This window comes from Sinocyclocheilus anshuiensis, unplaced genomic scaffold (genome assembly GCF_001515605.1).
Source record: "Sinocyclocheilus anshuiensis isolate Anshui unplaced genomic scaffold, SAMN03320099.WGS_v1.1 scaffold580, whole genome shotgun sequence".
In the NCBI taxonomy this organism is placed as follows: domain Eukaryota; kingdom Metazoa; phylum Chordata; class Actinopteri; order Cypriniformes; family Cyprinidae; genus Sinocyclocheilus; species Sinocyclocheilus anshuiensis.
In genome coordinates this window covers 8,231-31,117 of record NW_015554099.1, presented here as the reverse complement: position 1 = coordinate 31,117, position 22,887 = coordinate 8,231, and the positions used below count along the sequence as shown (strand labels likewise).

Sequence of the window (22,887 nt, the reverse complement as noted above, 5' to 3'; positions counted from 1 at the left end):
TATATAAAGAGGGCACATCATTTAATCGAGTAATATGAACTTTTCATCGTAATTATTTGCCTAACTCTTTTAATTAATCCCATTGGCACCTAACAGATGAAGGGTTTAGAGGCAAGTTAATAAAGCAAGGTGAAAAGCAGTGAACTCTTTAACCTTCAACCACTGGCAGTCATTAGAAGAGGACGACTGCACTGCACTCACTGCTGAGCCAGAGTTACTCGACACTGCAGCTTATTCTGACCATGAACGGCCCATTTGACTGGAAGAGACTGACTGAGTCACATGTAAAACTATCAGGTACAGTTTGGTCTTTTTTAAGACGCTTGGTTGGGATGGATTGTTCTTATAGAAGCATAAGTGAGAATGAATTCATTGTAATCCAGTATATATTACGAAATTATGAATTCAAAGCCAGTCAATGATACCTTATCAAGCCAATGCTGAAAATATGTAAGTCTGGAGTTTTTAATGTTAAACCAGTCTCTTCTGCTCACCAAGGCTGCATTTATTAAATTAAAAAATGCAGTAAAACAGTAATATTTAAAATAACTGAATATATTGTAAAATTTAATTTATTCCTGTGATCAAAGCTGTATTTTCAGCATCATTACGCCAGTCTTCAGTGTCACATGATCCTTCAGAAATCATTCTAATATGCTGATTTGCTGCTCAAGAAACATTTCTTATTGCTATCAATGTTCAAAACAATTGGGCAGCTTTATATTTTGTGGAAACTGTCAAACACTTTCATTGAAAGGTTTACGGCAAGACTTGAAATAAATCGTTTTTATTCAGTTTTTATACTTTTATTCAGCAAGTACTCATTAAACTGATCAAAAATTACAGTAAAGACATTTATAATGTTCCAAAAGGTTTACAATTCAAAAATTATTTCTATTCAAAGAATCCTGGGAAGAAGAAAAAAATCCACAAATATTAAGCAAAAACATTGATGATAATAAAAACCATTATTAACAACCTAGCAGTAATATTTTATAATAATTGAGCAGCAAATCATCATATTAGAATGATTTCTGAAGGACCATGTGACACTGAAGACTGGAGTAATGATGCTGAAAATTAGCTTGTAATAATGCTTCATAATTATACTGTTATAATTATATTAAACTAATTATGTTTTTGTTTTTTTCCCCCATCAAATAAATGCAGCCTTGGTGAGCAGAAGAGACGTGATTATTCCAAACTTGACTTGTAGTGTACTATATCTAGTGTATTCTCCTAAAACACAAGCACTCACACAACAGGTTCAAGGAGCCCTTCTCAAAAGAGCAGTGCGCCCCACGGCCCCGGGGTGCACGGCAATACTCTCGGTCAGCATCCCAGAAATGTCACTTCCTCTTTAAATCCACCAGCCTTCGCCCCTGATCAAGGCCAGCATCCCGAACCCCATGCATCGACATGACACGGGACGTTACTACACACATGCTCCCAGGCTCTTCCTCCAAACAATTCCAGCTCCAAATCTAACACACTCTGCGCCTAGAGCAGGCAGAGAAAGTAAAAAAAACTGGCTGAGAAAACACCACTGCGTGATCCCGTTTTGGTTATCCTCCTCTTGCCGCAGATTAGCTGTTGTTTTGCACGTTCCACTTAAGCGAGGTGCATGAATTTGACCTCAATTATATTCTGTTCAATATTTGAGTCAGAGCGCTGAGATCGGGAGTCTCCAGTTACATCATCAAAGGTTAAACGGACGACTAAAAGACTGAACTACAAGATCTCGCAAATAACTTGGATACACAAAGTAAACATAATTAGCCTCCGTCTTTGTGCAGCTAATTCTGCTGATACAAATACACTTTTTTGGTCCATCTGTTTCCCCCATGTTGTTTTCGGTTTTTAAACACTTCAAAGCCATGATATTTACTTTCTCGGTCTCTTTACCCAAAAACCAGACTAAATACTGAATTATTTTTCTCAAACAATGTTTATTCTCATAGCTTCAAATGAACTACAAAGCAATTAGACGCAAACAGGTCTGCAAAGAGACATATCATCTATGGCCGTTTTTGAGGAGCTTTGTAGTTTCCCGTGCTACAAGTTTCTTATATGTTTTTCCCCATGTAGTTAACCTACAGACAAAGCAACACTTATAAAAACGAATTAGCTATACTACAATTACACTTATCAGACACAATTTGTTCTTCTCCAATCAGAGCAATAATTACTGAATCGAGCATAATAAGTGAGCATCTCATTTAGTGACAACAATAAACTGTAAAGTTGCGATGAAACGGAAGTAACAACATGTTTTCTTTTGTAGTGTGCGGTACATCTGAGAGAAACGGAGTATCAGAAAGAAAAACGTGGGGCAGGACTTGGTCACAATGTTCAATCAGCTGGCAATTTTCGCTGACATGAGCAACAACAGCGACCATTGACAGTGAGTTCAACTTCATGCAACTGAGCAGTGATGCAACTACCAATTGGAGTGCATAAAGAGATCAGATTTCTGATACGGTTAAAGGAATAGTTCACCCAAAAATTTGCTAAATATGTACTCACCCTCAGCTCATTCAAGATGAGTTTGTTTCTTCATCAGATTTGGAGAAATGTAGCATTGCATCAGTGTCTCAGCAATGGATCCTCTGCAGTGAATGGGTGCCGTCAGAATGAGAGCTGATAAAACATCACAATAATCCACAAGTAATCCACACCACTCCAGTCCATCAGTTAACATCTTGAGAAGTGAAAAGCTGCACGTCTGTAAGAAAAAAATCTATTATTAAAACTTTTTTTTTTTTACTTGAACAAATCGTCTATCTATAATAACACTTCCTCCAGTGAAAAAGTAGTCTCGTCTGAATCAGGAGAGAAATATGCACAAATAAAGCACCTTTTACAAGCCAAAACTGTTCTAAACAAATACTGTATGCTTTTGATGTGAGAGGTTGTTGACAGTGTTTTTCACTGGAGGAAGCGTTATTATAGATAATAGACTCGTATTTTAGCTGGAAACAAAGGTTTGAAGTTAAAAAACACCTCAGTGATGGCTTTGTTTCTTATAAATACACAGCTTTTCACATGACGTTAATTGATGGACTGGAGTGGTGTGGATTACTTGTGTATTATTGTGATGTTTTTATCAGCTGTTTGGACTCTCATTCTGACGGCACCCATTCACTGCAGAGCATACATTGGTGAGCAAGTGATGTAATGTTACACTTCTCCAAATCTGATGAAGAAACAAACTCATCGACATCTTGGATGAGCTGAGGGTGAGTAAACGGTCAGCAAATATTCATTTTTGGGTGAACTATTCCTTGAATGAACTGTCCAAATGGACCAAAGCAAATGCTACAAATAAGAGAAAATGTAGTCAAGTTAGTAGAATAGTTACTTTTACTAAGTTACCCCTGGTTTATTCAGTACTAGCGCCCAACATGACAGGAGCGGACTGCATTTACTAAACAAGGTCTGAAGACCGTGAAGTCTAAACACGGTCAGTTAACTAATTACAAAGACCTGTCTATCCGCCGCAATGTTAATATGCTTTTTACGCATTACAAGGTTGAGCTTTCCTCCCATCAACCCTCAGTGGAGAGGAGGGCCTGCCCTAATTGGTTCCAGAGCTCACCCTAACAACACAACACAGCGCATCTTCAGCCGACGCGCCGTGGGTTAATTTTCATCTTGATTGTAAATACTGTTTCTCGGAAACAATGAACACACGCTAACACGAAGCTAGGTACGCAATTAACATGATTACAAAGTACCTCATTACCATTTTGACACAAGGATGAAAAAAGTGCGGCTAATGCTCTTAAATGGGAAAAAGTGGTTAAGTTATTCTGCTGGACATTAGACAGGCCTTGATCTGAAGACAGTCCCTCCTGGGGCTCTATTAAACCTCTCTCCCGGGATCATGAATCAAAGATCAGCAGAATCTTATAGACAATCAAGAAAATTAAGCATGGACTCGACCCATAAGCACAACATTCTCAAGTACTCGACTACAGTATATGCCATCACAACTTTCATCATTAGCTATCAATGCATTTGACTTAAAGCAAAATCAGTAGGTTTTAATGTAAAAAGAAACAAAATATCTAACAAAAAACTACTAACTACGGGACGGATTCACAAAACATCCTTGAGAATAAAATTCTTCACTGATATGCTATTCCTATATTCTAACTTGAATTAAGTTAAAGGGGTCATATGATGCGATTTCAAGTTTTCACAATAATGTACAGTATTTGAAAAATAATGTGTTTTTTTAACATTAAAGCATGTCAACATATTCTGTTACACCAAATACACAAAATAATGATCTTTAAAAAAGCATCATATGACCCCTTTAAGAACGTTTTGTACTCTCAAAAACATTTAAGAATGTTCTTTTCTTGTTCCTTAAGATTATTCTAAAGAAAAAACTTAATTCAGTAATTAAAATTCGTCTTATGACGAGTAAAACAGCAGCCTGTCAAAACCGTCTTAAGGATTTTTTTTATATATATATTTGAGAACATCTTAAGAATCTTTCAAGAACTGAAATTCAAAATACTGATTTTTACAATTCCTTAGAATTTATCTTATTCAATTTCTTAACTTTTTTTCTTAAGATTTTCATGAATCTGTTACTATCTTAAAAACATAGTTGTGAGTTTATTGTGATTATTATGGTAATCTGCGAGCAAAAAGACGTTTTTTGTGGTGCTTCATATTGACCAGCAATCAACACCATACAATCAGAAAACACCAAAGTCTGTCAATTCAAACGAATCTGTTACTATCTTAAAAACATAGTTGTGAGTTTATTGTGATTATTATGGTAATCTGCAGTGCAAAAAGACAGCTTCTGAGGTGCTTCAAGTTGACCAGCAAGTCAGCGCCATACAAAATCTGTGATTTTCTTCTTCTTAAAAAAAACAAGAAGTGTTCTTAAGAATATATTTTTAAGAAGTTTCCAGAAATTACAATTACACACAAATTTAAAAAAAAACTGCATTCTTAAAAACTCCTTAGAATCGGAAGAAATTCCTTTACTACTTATTTACTTATTTATTTACTTACTTATTTACTGACTTATTTACTTACTTATTTACTTATTTATTTACTTACTTATTCCTATATTTATTTACTTATTTACTTACTTATTTAGTTACTTATTTATTTAATTACTTATTTACTTATTTATTTATTTATTTACTTATTTATTTACTTATTTAGTTACTTATTTATTTAATTACTTATTTATTTACTTATTTACTTATTTATTTACTTACTTATTTACTGACTTATTTACTTACTTATTTACTTATTTATTTACTTACTTATTTACTTATTTACTGACTTATTTATTTACTTATTTAGTTACTTATTTATTTACTTACTTATTTACTTATTTATTTACTTACTTATTTACTTATTTACTTACTTATTTACATACATACATACATACATAAATAAGTAAGTGGTCCATGCAGGTTATTTTAGATTAAGGAGATTTTTTTACATATTATAACATTTATTTCAGAAGACACTGTCTCATCAATGAATGAAAAGCACACACTAAGTCAACAGAACTGTACGAGCCAGAAGGGCTGTTTTTATTTGCTCTGCTGCACATCTGCTGTTTGATTCCTGTCTGCCTTTACTGTGGCCCCATCGCACACCATAAAACCTCCACCCGCTCAACCCCATAAACACCACCAGTGTGCTTCTTACTGTAAAACTCGCTCATATTACAACTATTCAGCCTTCCTTAAACGTCTGCGCTTCTAAGAATCTGAACATACATGAGCTTATCTGAGATTTACAGTTCCGAGTTCAGTTAGTCGTCTTCTGACAAATACGTCGTTATCAACAGCGCACCACAATGAGAGGTGAAGAACTGAGCCGGTGACCCTGAAAACGGTGGCCCTGCACTTCCCCCGACCTCACAACTTGCTTTGACCTTCAGATGATGCTTGGACAACCCTCGACACCTCTGTCCACAGATAAGCCCGGAGGATCTGGGAAGCGGAGATGGATGGGTTCCCGGCCGAGGGGTTAAAGCAAGCGAGGAGAAGCGCGTGCGAGGAGCAGAATGCTGATTCAGCGTGACTCGGCGCTTTTCTGCGCGTTTGCTGCTGTGATTACTGAAAATGGGAAGATGAAGGCATTTACGGTGTGATTAGTAAGCTTGCTCACACGAACACCGAGATCTGCAGAGCAACCTGACCTCCTCTTTAAATAAACCATTGTTTCTCTCAGGACAATCAGCAATGTTTCAGCGCAGGAAATTACATTAGCAGACGGAGCTGCGTTTCACAAGGGGCCGATGTCACAACACTTGCAGAAAACATTAAAAAATGCAAATGAAAAAAAAATCAAGGATAGAGGACTAAATAGCTGCAGAGTGTCAGTACACTCTGCACTTATTAAAATTCAACTAAACATATTAAAGAAAAATATTTTGTTACTCTCTCTCTCTGTCTCTATAGAAAGATAGCTAGAGAGAGAATTTATTATTATGTGATGTAATATGTATATTCGTCACTATACATATACAGTAGTTGTAAAAATACATTTTATTATTATTACTACTACTACTACTACTACTATTTGTAAAGAAGTCCACAAAATAAAGGACTGTGTAAGTGCATTCAGTTTCGTTACATTTTTTTCTGATTTTTTTGTTTAAAAAATATAATTAAAATGTAATTAAATATAATCAAAGATACTATATTAGTATACATTAAACACTATATATTAAACAATACAATATTATATTATTAAAATTTTAAACATAAATAAATAAATAAATATACACACACACACTTATATCACTAAACAAATATACAAATTATTAGTATTAGTACTACTACTATTAGAAAAGTTGCAAAAATGAAGAATTACATAAGTGCACTGTGTGTCTTCTCTTTTTTATGATTTGTTATTGCTTTATCATTAATTATTTAAAAATAATTAAAATATAATTCAATTACATAACAAGTAAAAAAATTATAATTAAAAAAAATATTATGTTACCATACATAACTATATCATGGAAGTTGCAAACATTTATAATATTTACATTTTTTATTTATTTATTTATTTATTTATTTATTTATTTATTTATTTATATATAAATATAATCCATACAAAGATGGAAATATCTGATACATCTATGAAGGTTGTATCAATAAATTACTCTTGCAGCATTCTCAAGTGAATGCTAGATTTAAAACTCGATGTATAAAACATTTTTTTATTAATTAAATTATGAAGTGAGTTAGGGTGAAATTACAAGAAGCACAAGGTCGACTTTAAACTGAAACACCTCTGAACATGTTTAACAGATTTACCTCAAATAAATCCTTTATACACCATTTTTAATCCTACAGTTCTGCAGCATATTTGACCCATGCCTCAAGAATCACTTATGGACTTTCTTGACAGGATCATTGTGCTGAATGTGATGCACTGCAGGATTTGACTCTGGATTTTCAACACTAATTCTCTTCACTAATTCTTCCCTTGCTCCTCTGCAAGCCCGTACGGCTTTCCAAGCGACCTCGGAAGTAGATGCGATGACCCTTCATTCTGTAGAGTCCAAAACATACATCTTTATCCGAATAACCTCAGCGTGAGAGCGTGGGAAGACACAGAGAGTGCATTCATCATTTTAACGATTAATTTCCTTGTCCTGTCCTTCCCCGGATCTATTAATATCATTCCTGAGGTGTAAGTATGCATTTCCCGTCGATGAGATTTATTCCGATATCATACCTTCCATTACTCATCCCGCAGCACCTGCGATTTAGGAGTCAAATCAAATTCAATATTTTTTAATCAGAATATGAAAATCTTAACTTGATCAAGCCATCTTCTGGTATTACTTTCCTCATTTCTCACAAGAAGAGTCGTGAGGGCTCATATTTGGAGGATTAAATTCAAATGTTTTGCAATAATTGTTAGAGAATGAAAAATTAAAAATCCCAGCAAGGTGTCGGTAAACATTAATCAGATCGTCCGGCTTTTTTTGCCAGGTAATTTGCCTTAATATTGAAATGTTCTTTAATAACTCTGATTATTAAAGGATTCTGCGGATGTCTCTGCACCGTTTCTCCGCTGGCGGATTGCGGCACGCTTGCAAAATGCCTCAGAGCAGAGCTGCTACATTTATTAAAACACGCCGTGATTTGAAGCTGTCGGGGCTGAGGAATTATCTGCCATCGAGAGGGGGCTTTGTTCAATTAGATATCGCCACTGCTTTAAAACACTTTAGATTCCCCTGTAATCCATTGGCATCCTGTAATTAATCAACTAGTTCCAAGTCTCAGGATGGCTGTAATTACGGCACCTCGTAATAGCTTATTCTTTCTGCTCCAGCACCTACATTTCATTTGTTTATTTTCTCACACTCATAAATCTGGGGGAAGTGTCAAGAGCGCCACAATATTAGTGCAATAATCAAAGTTAATTATCAGACAGCCCTCGCGCCCCCCTCCTGCTAATAATGGAGGCTATCAGAGAGATCGGTCTCGGCTCGGGCTGCGAGCACAGAGCCACGGGCAAAAACCCTGCCACACGACTTCAAGACGAGATGAATATTAATTAAGAATTAGACTGTAAAAGTGAGAAATTAAAAGAGGAGTTGAAAGCTAGGGGATCTTTAGGAGACGTTTGAGATTTTACGTTTGCTTTTTGATGTTAAAAGTCTTCTACAAGAGCAGCAAATTTTTTTTTACTTAAATTAAGGATGTTTACCAGAAGTTCTAGAAAAAGAGCAGACAATTATGGCCAGAAACATATTTTACAAAAACACAGATATAAATGCTTGACCAACGCAATTCCATTAAACATACTTAACAAGCTAAGATTCCTAAGCTAAGATTCATTAGCCATCTTCAAGAATCGGCTAAAAACACAACTCTTCCATCTTTATTTGACCCTCTAACTCTAGCACTCTCTATTCTAATTCTATTCTTTAAAAAAAAACACTTGTCCATTTTAGACTCTAACTCTATTCATAAAACACATTTCTTCCATCTTTATTTGACCCTCTAACTCTAGCACTCTCTATTCTAATTCTATTCTTTAAAAAAAAACACTTGTCCATTTTAGACTCTAACTCTATTCATTTGCTGCTTGTTTTCTTTTTTTTTTAAACTAACACTTGCTTTCTAATCTTTTTGTATTCTATCTGTTTTCTTTTCATTTATCATACAATTAACAAAAGCAAAAAAAGACCTCTAACACTAGCTTGCTCTATTCTTTTTCTATTCTATCTGTTTTCTTTTTATTTATTATGTTATTTAAAAAACCCTTGCTACGTGTACTGCGTTAAGCTAACTGAGACTTGTTATAGCACTTGTATATCATTGCTCTTTTGTTGATTTTGATTGCTTCTATTGTCCTCATTTGTTAGTTGCTTTGGATAAAAGCGTCTGCTAAATGACTAAATGTAAATGTAAGTGTAAATGTAAGCATGCTTAAGATACTGCGCCATTAACAAAGGGGTGTGCTACGGTTAAGACCAGTTCACACCAAGAACAATAATGACAATAAAGATAACTATATTTTTTATTTTTATTGGTTGTCATTGTTCTTATAAGTCATCAACTGGGAAAAAATCATCTGAGTGTGACTCCAATGATATTGTTCTTCTGTGTTGTTATCGTTATAGTTGTAGTGTGGACTTCCCTATTCTTGAAGGATTGGAATGATTATTAAAACTTTATCCCTTTAATACTAAATCAAGTGCCTATTTAAGTGGTGAAAATAGATAGAAACTTCAATAGCTTCAGTAATGACAATAAAATAAAACCGGACCCAGGACAAGACCTTGTGGCACCTCTATGACAGAACACAAAAACACCTATTGTAAAGACATTTACACTGTTAAAAATAATTTTATTAATCTGTATTTTTTTTCCTAGAAAAAAAAACAATCTAAATATCCTTAAATTTACTGGAAAAGCAACATTTTATAAGATATGACTGTCACAGAAAAATCTTGAATTAAGTTTAGTTTTCTCATTAGCAAATAATCATTATCTTGTTTCAAGCATACGCCTTACCAATTTTTTTCTTCTTCTGTGTTTTTAGTTTTAGTGTGGAATTTCCTATCTGACAGAATTAGAATGGTTATTAAAACTTAAGCTAACAGTTATCATTATAGTTATTGTCTTTGTTATGAAAAGTCCTTGTAAAGTTTGAACCATCAAATGGAAGTATTTATCAGCTTACAATATGCTATGACTTTGTTGTAGATACAGTGACGGATCAGCTGATAGATGCGGCTTTCAGACGCTCGCATGTGATCCTGTGTAAACGCTCGGTGAAGAGCGTGAAGCGATGATCATTTAAGCCAAATGAAAATTTGGGAAATGGACGTTTATAAAATTTCAGTACCAACTGGTATCGCGGCCGGTACTTTTGACAACACTAATTTGCGAGCAGTGCTATTTGTGTGGAATGCAAAGAGTTATTACCTATGAAGAACTTTTCAGCTCATATCAGCTGAGATTACATATGAGGTTACATGTCAGTTAGGATGCTGCCATAGACGGCAGCTAACTATGTAGGAAGTAGACAGTGAGGCAGCTCACTAGGATTTGGAAGAGCGCTAATGACTCAAAGCTCCACCTAATCGTGTGACTCATGAGAAGGCAGAGATGCCAGCTACACAAAATGTGATTTATGAAATGTAAAGGTCACACGGGATGACATCCCACTGCAGGAGGAGTCAGAGTGTGTGTGTGTGTGTGTGTGTGTGTGTGTGTGTGTGTTCTTACTCACCCATTCCTCCGTGATCAGACTCACTGCTTTACTGGCACGACTTTGGTTTCGGCATGCTAGGATCACATGAGCACCATGAAGAGCGAAAGATCGGGCAGTCTCAAAACCTGCAGATAGGGTGTGGGTGGGTAGACAAGGGATGGTGGAAGAGAGAAATAAAATGATTAAGATAAGTCGCTTGACTACGATAAGTTATTTGCAGCAGCTGAATCCGAGCAAAGGGTGCATGGGTCCTATATCTTGGATTCATTCCCCTTCAGACAGAAATCCAAAGGCTCTTATGAAACTCAATCAAGTCCATTTTCAAGTGATACAAAATATCAAATTGTCACAGAAACTCTAATAGCTTTAGTAAGGATAATGAAATAAAACCGGACCCAGGACAAGACCCTGAGGCACCTCTATGACAGAAAACAAAAATGTATATTGTAAAGACATTTACAATGTTAAAATATTTTTATAAAACTGTATTTATCTTTTTCCAGTTTAAAAAAATAAATATCCATAATTAAATAAATTTACTTGAAAAGCAAAACCATGTGAGATTATATAACTTATTCTCAAAAAAATATATACTGTAACTTGAATCAAGTTTAGTTTTCTTACCTCATTAGCTAATTATCTTCCTCTTGTTTGAAGCATAAGCCCCACCAAATACTTAGATTTATAATTTAAATAAAAAACATAGGGGTAAAGAAAAAAATTAACATAGTTAAAAAATATATATTCTCTGATGCAGGTCTTAATATCTTGTGCAATTTTATTTCTAAAGTAAATTGATGATTTTTTTTTTTTTTTTTGCTTGTACTGGAAAACAGAGCAGAAAAAAGCATGGATTAAGAAAAAGTAACAAAAATAACAAAGAATAAATCATTAAAAGGGGGACTAAAGTCTTTTATATATCAACTTCCTTGCAAAACCCATGATCTTAAAGCACTTCAAAGCTAATGTGATAAGACGCTTCATCACAGAGCGTAAAAGATATTTCGGCCTCATTTAGAAATTGCTCTGATGGTTGCCTCATATCAGTTTCTCAAATTAATTTTCGAAATCGCCACTCTAAATGGGTCAGTCAAACCTGAAAAGTAGAAACAATGATCTAAATATATACATATGGGAAGGCAGAAACACAAAACATTTGCTTCACCGAAAAAGGTTATATTTAGGGGGGACTTGGGGTATTGTTTTGGCTGGTTTTGCTGACCTGCCATTTTGCATTGTGCCTTTGATTACACCAAGTATGTTTAAAGTTTCTCTTAAGCTGGCATCAGCACTTTATTACCCGGAGTGGGCACTAGTCATAAAGATACACGTGTCTCAGAATAGATAATGCGAGAAAAAGCCTCAAGTTCATAACAATGGCTCGAGTTTGCAGGTCCGACATTAATAATCAAGTTAAAAAAAATCAGAGGGAATTTCAGATGGGGCAAACGGTCTATTTTGCCATCATACGAAGGACACAAAGGTCAAATCTCTAAATTTGCAGTGTCCCACGACACCAAGGTGCAGGAAACTGCTGTCCTGTCGGCAAGACTTTTGAGCTTTGTGGCTTTTTTTAACCAATAATCCTCAGGTGCATGTTTGTATTTCTGCCAGCCAAATTTGCTCATTAAAACCAGAGTTTAATTACAGCAAACTGGCTGAAAACGCTAACAGATATGCGCTCTCTTTGCAAGCTACTTTTGTCGTAATCTCCTATTAATGTAAACCAGACACAAAGACAGAAATAAATTGGCCTTTGCACTTTTCCCTTGACACGCGGGAGCTCAAACGTTCGTCTAAGTGTGGCAGCAGCTAGCAGGTGGACTAAATGTGCTGCGTCGCCGCATGGCTGTTCCCCCGTGCAGCGGCGCTTTACTGGCTGGCCTGCCTGCTCTCTCTGACTGTGAAATAACCCTTGGCCATTCTGCTTGTAAAACATATTACACTGTCATGGCTCAGAAAAGACCTGACAGGCCAACACAGCTCAAACAGAGAGGCATGACTCCATCGCTCTGTGAACCCTCTCCAATGCTGGGAATTATGGGTATCAGTGGATATGAAAGTTGGCAGCTGTCTCTGATTGTGAGTGACACTTGCATGCATGTCAGAGTATTTTTTCGCTTCACTTTTTCCCCTTAAGTTCACTCATGATGGGAGGCCTGCACCATTCATTCCCAAAGACCAAAACGGATGCAGCAATCATTTTAAATGATTTTGGCCCTTTTTATTTTTATGCACAGGAAAGGAGCGCGAACCTCACAAAACCTAAACATTGCTGGCTTATATTTCACCCCTAAATTAAAATAAAGAAATAAGATCAGATTTGCATAAATCAACAAAGCCTATTTTGAGGCCATTATTAGAGCCAGAATTAAAATGTTCAATTTCATTGTTACATTATTTGTGGAATAAACAAACAAATGTTCTATTTACTTTAATAAAGACCAATTTTATGAATGATTGATTGACCGATTGATTTATTTAGAGTAGGCATAAAATGCTTCAGCATATTTTGTTTTAGTGACTGTGAGTGGCTTTGTCTAAATAAATAAATACATATTACTATAGTTCTGTGATTAATGGCTTGTTGAAATATTAATATATTATGACAGCATGTTTAATGTCTTTAATTGATTCTTTTTTGTTTTATGTGTGTACTGTATGTATGTATGAATGCAGGTATTTTTATTATTATTGTATTATATATTTGTTCATTTATGCAAAACCATAAAAATCAAATTTAGCAAGACAAAGCAACTCATGGTAATTGAAAAAGCTACTCTGCATGAATAAACAAATAAATGAATAAATAAATCCATGATGTAATGACAATATAACAAGAATAATTAAAATGTCGAAAATAAATGCATTTAAAAAAACCTACAAAAATATGTAAGATTTACAGTAATATGAAAGGTGGAAATGGGCTCAAATAACACACTGAAAAATCTCTTAATGGTACAACAATTAGACTTTAAGCCTAAATAAAAGAGTTTAAATCTATACTGCATATAATTTTATTTCCTTCTGATTTTGAAGTGGAATGTGAACAGGTGTGTGTTCATGAGATTTACCCTGGACTGAAAAAGAGAGGGAATGGGATTGGAAATGCACTTCAAACGAGTTTTCCAACACACATACATATGTAAAAACCCTTGATTGATAGTCTGGCCTTCCTCTTCTATGCAAACTAACCGAGTTTGACAGTGTGCCGGCATGATTCCGAGCCACAGACAGTTGGGACGATAGCGTGGATTAAAATGAACTTTAATTAGATTATGTTTTAATCTGATTTTCATTAAAAGGTAACTAGGAGGCCTAATTGTGAGGAGAGAGCTAAGGAGTATTACCCATTAAAACTCAAAATTGGAGTAGGATAAGAACTCCTCTCTGACAAACCAAGCATGGAATTCAATTTTATGACACCTTATTAGGAGTAATGGAGAACGCCGTGTGTATCTGCACAAGGGGCTTCCTTCCCGAGAAACAGACACCAAAATACAAACAAGAGACGGGAGAATTTAAATGCCTTTCCTGCCAGCAAACCACCAAACAAAATACCGATTTACTAGCAAATCCATAATATGACAATTAAACACTGCGCTTTCATTGTCGCATTAATGAAAAAAGTGTCGCATTAGCGTTGATCAAAAGAGCAACTCGCAGTCACCTTGTAAAAATCGTGGCGGTTGTTCAGCTTGATGTGTGAATTAATCAACACTGTTGTTTTTTGTAATGGAGAACAAATTAGAACATGTTTAACGACAACAGCGACCCGCCATGTATTATTTATGGAAAATAAGAGGGGCTTGACATTAATTTGGACGTAATGACTCTGCTTGTTCGTCAAAGAGAGGCAGTGAGACCCTGCACGTGTTGGGGGAGAAATCCAGCTAAATTAGCATGACACTTCATTTAAAAAACAAAATGGCTGTCAGTAAGTAATATGATCACTGCATTGAATTTTACTGATGTTTGCTTAGACAAGCATAATATTGTTCATGCTGAGGGTCAGTGATCTGAACAAACCCTCTAACCTTAAAGATCACGCTTCGGCGTATAACGCATTGTGTGGATGCCATGAAGACGGGATGTTCCAGAGATGACCTCTGGGTCAGTTCATGGTTTTATTGTTTTGCTAAGTTCTTCTGCAGGTCACATCCTGATCTCTAGTGGACATGTGCATTTTAGAGTGAAGGATGGGGCAATAATCCAAGACAAACACAAAGAGCGGACAGATTAACACTATAATTCGACAACATGATTCTCGTTGATATTCTTTTTCATCACTCGGACTAATGTCCTCCATAGTTATTTTAACAGGTTTTTTTCTGCTTTATTAGACAGATTTACAGTGCAGAATGCACATCAAATTGTTTTGAACAGAAAAAAAGAGGGAGAAAGTGGGATTTGTAAATGTTGCAGGCCAGAATTGAACCTGAATCATCCACACGAGCACCACAGCTCAAAATTTCAGGAGTACATTGGCTAACCACTGCACCATTGCTCTGTCCTGCACTAGATTATAGTATATAGCAGGGATCCTCAAATCTGGCCCACGAGATCCACTTTCGGAGTAGGATAAGAACTCCTCTCTGACAAACCAAGCATGGAATTCAATTTTATGACACCTTATTAGGAGTAATGGAGAACGCCGTGTGTATCTGCACAAGGGGCTTCCTTCCCGAGAAACAGACACCAAAATACAAACAAGAGACGGGAGAATTTAAATGCCTTTCCTGCCAGCAAACCACCAAACAAAATACCGATTTACTAGCAAATCCATAATATGACAATTAAACACTGCGCTTTCATTGTCGCATTAATGAAAAAAGTGTCGCATTAGCGTTGATCAAAAGAGCAACTCGCAGTCACCTTGTAAAAATCGTGGCGGTTGTTCAGCTTGATGTGTGAATTAATCAACACTGTTGTTTTTTGTAATGGAGAACAAATTAGAACATGTTTAACGACAACAGCGACCCGCCATGTATTATTTATGGAAAATAAGAGGGGCTTGACATTAATTTGGACGTAATGACTCTGCTTGTTCGTCAAAGAGAGGCAGTGAGACCCTGCACGTGTTGGGGGAGAAATCCAGCTAAATTAGCATGACACTTCATTTAAAAAACAAAATGGCTGTCAGTAAGTAATATGATCACTGCATTGAATTTTACTGATGTTTGCTTAGACAAGCATAATATTGTTCATGCTGAGGGTCAGTGATCTGAACAAACCCTCTAACCTTAAAGATCACGCTTCGGCGTATAACGCATTGTGTGGATGCCATGAAGACGGGATGTTCCAGAGATGACCTCTGGGTCAGTTCATGGTTTTATTGTTTTGCTAAGTTCTTCTGCAGGTCACATCCTGATCTCTAGTGGACATGTGCATTTTAGAGTGAAGGATGGGGCAATAATCCAAGACAAACACAAAGAGCGGACAGATTAACACTATAATTCGACAACATGATTCTCGTTGATATTCTTTTTCATCACTCGGACTAATGTCCTCCATAGTTATTTTAACAGGTTTTTTTCTGCTTTATTAGACAGATTTACAGTGCAGAATGCACATCAAATTGTTTTGAACAGAAAAAAAGAGGGAGAAAGTGGGATTTGTAAATGTTGCAGGCCAGAATTGAACCTGAATCATCCACACGAGCACCACAGCTCAAAATTTCAGGAGTACATTGGCTAACCACTGCACCATTGCTCTGTCCTGCACTAGATTATAGTATATAGCAGGGATCCTCAAATCTGGCCCACGAGATCCACTTTCCTGCAGAGTTTAGCTCTAACCCTAATCAAACACACCTGAGCATGCTAATCGATGTCTTCGGGATCATTAGAAAATCACGGGTAGGTGACTTTGATCAGGGTTGGAGCTAAACTCTGCAGCGCATTGGCCCACCAGGGCATGATTTGAGGAACCCTGGTATATAGTATCTAGAATATAGTATCTCCTCAGTGTTTAACAATGCAATATGTGGCTATATAAATATCCAAACATTATTACATAATGGATTATATTTTTATATAATCATAACAACAACACACATTTTTTTAAAAAGTGTGCATTTGTTAATGTGGCTAACTGTTAGTCAGAGAAGCATTTTTGTTGTATGGCTTACTCTGCGTTAATAGACAGATTTATAGTGAAGAGCAGACACCAAATTGCTGTGGAAAGAGAAAAAAAAGATGGAGAAAGTGTTTAAGTGTTTAACAGTTTATCTGACCACTAAAAGGACAAGAAAATGTTGGAAAGAGTAGCTATGCCTCATTTTGAAGGCTGCACCCTCCAGAGGTTGCATTTGTAACCCACACACGTCTTTGAAGATGTCTCATTTCAGAAAAGTAAATATTATAAAATTGACTGTTATTCCGCATGAGGCGAAATTTCATTAATTAAATTTAATTTGTTTCAACATATTGCTTACTTTTCTAAAATGACGCAGCCTCAATGACATATGCGGCTGACCAATGCGACCTCCAGAGGGTGCAGCCTGCAAAAAGACACACAGCAAGGGACAGGGATGGAACGGAATTGGGAAATTCTGCAGGCTGGACTCGAACCTGAATCATCCACAAGAGCACTACAGCTCAAATTTTCGGGAACACGTGCACCGAATACTGCACAATGGCTTTGTCCTGCACTAGATCCTAATGAATCAGAGAACACTGAAAGACATAGCCTGACAAGGAATGCACATATTTGTGGATATATTGCACAGTGGTGCCCAAAAAAATTTAGGTGACCAAACTTCGAATTAAGCTGATGTTATGTCCCAATACCACTTCTTGAAGACACTTTTGGAGCCATCGAATTATTGCTCGGCTTGATTTGACTTATCCGACTTCTGGCTCAACAAATGTGTGAGTTTGGGGTGGGGCTACCAGTTTATCAGACCAATGGCAGGCCTAATGACCATATATGGCCATGAAGCATCTCAGGGGGCGGGGCTAGAGACAGCAGGTGAGGTGAAACATATATTTTGGGGTTAAACCGAGAAGTGTGGTGCTTCCATCAGTGTGCAGGGAGCCTTAATTTCCGCCATTAATAAACCCCCATCTTCATTTGGGATTGGGGGAGACGTTGTCACGGCCCAAAGTGAAATGTATGGTTTGTAATTACAGGAGTCTGAGGAGCAGAGTTCCACCTGACCAGCCCCATGCCGTTCTATTACCCCCGCTGCTTTTGCCCCCGGCTGCCCTCTGCCGCCCTTCCCTCACGTACTTCGTCTTTGACCCCCAAGTGGCCTCAGCTAAATCCCAACATAATTTTTCATCGTGCCGCAGGTTTGCAACGGTCATGGCGTCCCCACGGCATCCCCCTCCCGTCAGCCTCCCGGCCTGGCCCCCGATAGCCAAGCGGGAGCCCCGTTAATTCCATCACTGCCATTGTTAAAGAGAGAGCAAAGAGTCGTCATGCAACTTTAATATCTCCGCTCTTGGAAAGACAGCAAAAGCGAAGTGATCCATAAACCACTTGAGTTCACATTCAGGCCTTCCTAACCGTTTTAAAAAGCCTCCCTCCTTTAAAAGCCAGTAAAAGGCCTTAAACGTATATATATGCATTCTGGCCGCTCACCCGGGTGGTATTGAGATCGTAATCATTATCGAACCTTTTATCCCCAGTTGTAATTTTCTTGCATGTTACATCAGTTTTTTCCGTGCTTTGTGAATTTCATCCAAGGTTAATAATGCTCAATAATTTGACTAACCAACCATACCTGGTGTTCATTACAGAGCCGATAAACAGATTCATCAAAAACGGACATGAAATTCACATTACAAGCCTCAGATTCTATTTCCTCTGACACTCAATATCAATACCAGGCTCCACAGGCACACAGAAGATTAAAGAGCAACTAAAATAAAAGAAAGAACCTAAAGTTTTTGTTTTGTTTTGTACTTGCCTAATTGCGGGAAAAGTTTCAAACGTATAATTATTGTCCCAGATTGTGTTGTAAACATTACTTTTTATAAAAACATACGAGAGACTGTTCATATAAATATAACCTATAAATAAAAACATTTACAATATATTGGCTTTTATATAATAATTTCAGATGATGTATAAATGATGATTTATGATTGATGATAATGATGAAAAAAAATTTTATGACTGGTTGTGTAGTCCAGGGTCACATATTTTAATACATTATATTATGTGTAGGTAGGTAGGTAGGGTAGGTGGGTAGGTGGGTAGGTAGATAGATAGATAGATAGATAGATAGATAGATAGATAGATAGATAGATAGATAGATAGATAGATAGATAGATCGATCGATCTAGCCTCAATCTACCAGCTCACCACAAACCATCTACTTCACACTTTATCTAAAGAAGGAAACCCACAGAATTACTTCACTTTTTCAACCTTTAGCTGAGAGAGAGAGACCCAGCGACACGACCCTGGTGAGAGGCCACAGAAACACAGTCGTACAGCCATCAAAATTCAATTAAACTGGAAATACATAGCTGGCATGGCATTTATCAAGGCACATAAAGCTGAAGATTTCCCGTCAGTACGGCTTGTTATTCATCCCCTGTGCCACCTTATGCACTCCATTTCCTGTTCTGACACTGAGCTTTCTGCAAAACAAAACAAGGATACGAGTTTCACGGCGAGCTCTTACAGGGGACAAATTGTGTCTTGGTTTAGACCAGATTATTCAACCCCCATTTCTACATTATATAATGCTGAGAATAGCATTAATTAGGAAAATCAGAAACTACTTGATTAGATTAGAAATATCATGAAAATGCCCTTGCTTCTAAAATTTAATGAAGAATTGGGGGGGAAATTAAAATGTTTTTAAGTTTTATTAAAATAAAATTGAATAGATTATTATTATTATTATTATTATTATTATCTTCCATACAACTAGTCTTATTTTAGTATTATTTATATACTTTGTTAGTATGTTTTGAATGATCTTTTATTTTCATATTGTCGGTTTTAATTTTTATCAATTAAATTAAATGTAATTACTTTATTATATATTTTTTTATTTTTTTTATTTCTATGAGCCTAATTTTTTATTTTTAGTTTAGTTTTAGTAATTTTAGTACTTCAACTTACTTATTTTAGTTAAGTCGGTTGCCATTTTCATTTAAAAGTTTTTCATGTCATTTTTATTTTATTTCGGCTTTATTTCAATGACGAATCGAAAACTATTTTTATTTAATTTTTTATTTTAGTTAACTCTGGGTACAACAGAGTTGAGAGGGGATGGTTTATTGTTAACATTTCTCAGTTTTTGTCACAAACTTGTGAAAAAAGAACACAATTAAAGGGGTCATATGATGCGATTTCAATTTTTCCTTTAAAGGCGGGGCACAGAGGAGAAACAATAATGTACAGTATGTGGAAAAGAATGTGGTTTTTTTTACCTTAAACCGAATAAACACATTTCATTACACCAAATACACAAAATAATGTTCTTTTTAGCAACATCATATGACCCCTTTAAACACAACATGTGCACAATGATAGATGACATAACTCAGAGAAAAGGATTTAGTTTTTTAAACACATAAAAAAAATAAACAGACCGGGTTTAAATGTTTGTTTTGATCTTTTAGGTTTAAAGGCGAAATTGCGACTTCAGTTTCAAACAAAACTACAGAAATAATGTTGTTTTCCAAACAGGTTTCTCTGAACAAATCCCCCATCTGCCATTGATTAGAAAAACAGATAATCCTGCCCTTAACTCATGCTATTGGTTAAAGAAGTGTTGCTGTGTCGGGCTGGACACGAATCTAAAACAAACAAAGCAACATTCTGAAAGCCATAGTGTTTTCACTTCTCAGAGAAACAGTTTATTTAAGGTAGGAGGAAAAAATACACACTAGACCTTTTTCTAGCTTGAATTCTCACTGTATCAAGGGGTAGAGCACAAAAAAAGCATTGTCTCTAGTGAATAACAGTGACTGCACTGGTTTACCTGCCTCATCCATAAGAACTGATGAACTGAAAATAGGAACAGAATAAATATAGAAGTCCGTAAATGTACACATGCATCCACGTCTGCGGCGCTGTGACTCAGAAAGACAAACAGAGGCCCGTTAGAGCACAGTGACCGCCACAGAGCATCCATCACCATCACAGACCGGCAGCCAGCCGCTGACTCCAGTGCTACACCTGCTCAACAAAAATAACCACGTGCTACACGCTCAACTGAAAACAACACTGACTCCAGCACACGTCAAAACACAAACCGGCCCGACCAGGCACATCAGGATGGAGAAAAAGTGGATCCAAATAAATGACTGATGATTTATTTGTGACTTCATGGAAGAATGTAATGGTTCTTACTGAGAAAAATAACAGAACTTGGGATAATGTAGGAGGTCTATGTAAAATGCTTAGGTAGGAAATCTTGCAAAGACGTTATGCAGATTTCCATGCAGTAAAAATATTAAATATATGTAAAAAGTGTGATGCATTGGTTAACATGCAGTAAGTAATGCTGTTATACAAAAAGCAAGAGAAACAAATTGCGATTCATACATAAAAGCTAGTGTTAGGTTTTTTTTTTTTTTTTTTTTTAAGAAAACAAGCAGTAAATGGGACTAAAAGGGACAAGTTTTTTTTTTTTTAAAAGAATAGAATTAGAATAGAGAGTGCTAGGGCCCTATTTTAATGATCTAAGCGCATGGTCTAAAGCACAAGGCTCAGGTGCACTTAGGGCGTGTCCGAATCCACTTTTGCTAGTTTAACAACGGCGCGCCCAGCCGCATGGTCTAAAAGGGTTGTCCCTATTCTCTTAATGAGTAATGGGTGTGTGTTGGGAATAATGTGCAATAAACCAATCAGAGTCTTCCATTCCCTTTAAGAGCCAGTTGCACTCCTGCCATGGCGGATTTGCTATTTACACAGCGGAATTTGCAAGCGCAAAGACTGAACGCGTCTCCAGAGAGGAAACGGATCTGCTCGTGCGCGAGCAAATAAGTAGCCTAATTCTGATACATGCAATGACTATCCATTATGACATGTAGGCATTTTTATATTTATGTAGCCTACACAATAATAATCTTTTTACATTGTAATCTTTTAATTTGTAATATTTGGCATGTTTGTGTGCTGCTGTGCGTCCCTGTGTGTGAAATAAACAGAGTGTATGCACGTTGTAACACGCTCTTTAAATAACAAAAAAATACTGTGCCATTGACTTTAGACCAGGTTTTATTTGGTCGATAGCGCAGTCTATTTCACTTGCCTCAAAATAGCAATGCGCCAGCAATGCGTCTGAACACACCTCGTTTTCAGGCCAGCACGCTAGATCCCTGCATTTCAGCCCGCATTTCAGCAAGTCTGCATTTCAGACTTTTTTACGCCCCTCGGGCCGGGCTTCGGGCCAATTTTCACGTCATAGTTCAGACGCGGGCCGGGCCTCGGGCCTGTTTTAGGCTTCTTCTTATTTTTATATTTTAGACATCCATCAATTAGGCTAGTGATGAAAAAAATTGCCTCGCTGGTGGAAACAACACGAGACCGTGCTACCGCGACTGTCAAGAGCGGCTCGACGATGTTTAGTGTCCCGCAGCAGCAGTATGTATGGTGAACAGTTCTGCGTTCAAATGCAAGCAATAGGCTTAAGCTTGCCGCAAAGCACCGGCAAAAGTAATTACCATAAATGTGACAGGGGGAAAGAGGAAGGAGATATTTGAGTTATTTACTAGTCGGTATCGCAAGGATGAAGTTGCCGATCCTGACTCACCATCTCCTCATTAGACGCGCCTTTAGAGAGAATTACATCTTTACGGATTATGATTATAATGAAAGAGTTTTTGTTTTTGATTTGTTTTATTTCGTTAAGTAGTAATTTAAAGCTTTCTATAGATATATTTATCATGTCTGTGAGACATGTATTCGCTGAGTTTTGGTTCATTTTTGTGAAGCGCTCCTGTTCAAAGACGAGACGGCAGAAAGCGCATCATGTTTGTTTTCTTTATTTTATAAAAGCACAACGTTTTGTTGATATTGTGAGTGCACACAAATAAAAGTAGACCCTTTACAGCTACGAATGATGTATTGCTCTTACCTTTACGAGCAAAAATGACGCGCAAAAAGTGATCGCGCTTGCGCCTCCATGTCCTGCAAAGCGTGCTTTAGCTTCCACTCTCCGCACAAACTATTGGATATAGC

General features: G+C 36.6%; 1 protein-coding gene across 3 annotated transcripts in view; it reads right to left on the bottom strand.

Moving 5' to 3' along the window:
* The window catches only part of LOC107669551 (WW domain-containing oxidoreductase-like), a 265,566-nt gene that overhangs the window by 234,509 nt on the left and 8,170 nt on the right, over positions 1-22,887 (bottom strand). For all 3 annotated transcript variants that reach the window (XM_016461832.1, XM_016461831.1, XM_016461830.1), the window contains exon 4: positions 10,753-10,859. In XM_016461832.1, coding sequence (XP_016317318.1) covers positions 10,753-10,859 — 107 coding nt within the window. The remainder of the gene's footprint in view (positions 1-10,752; positions 10,860-22,887) is intronic.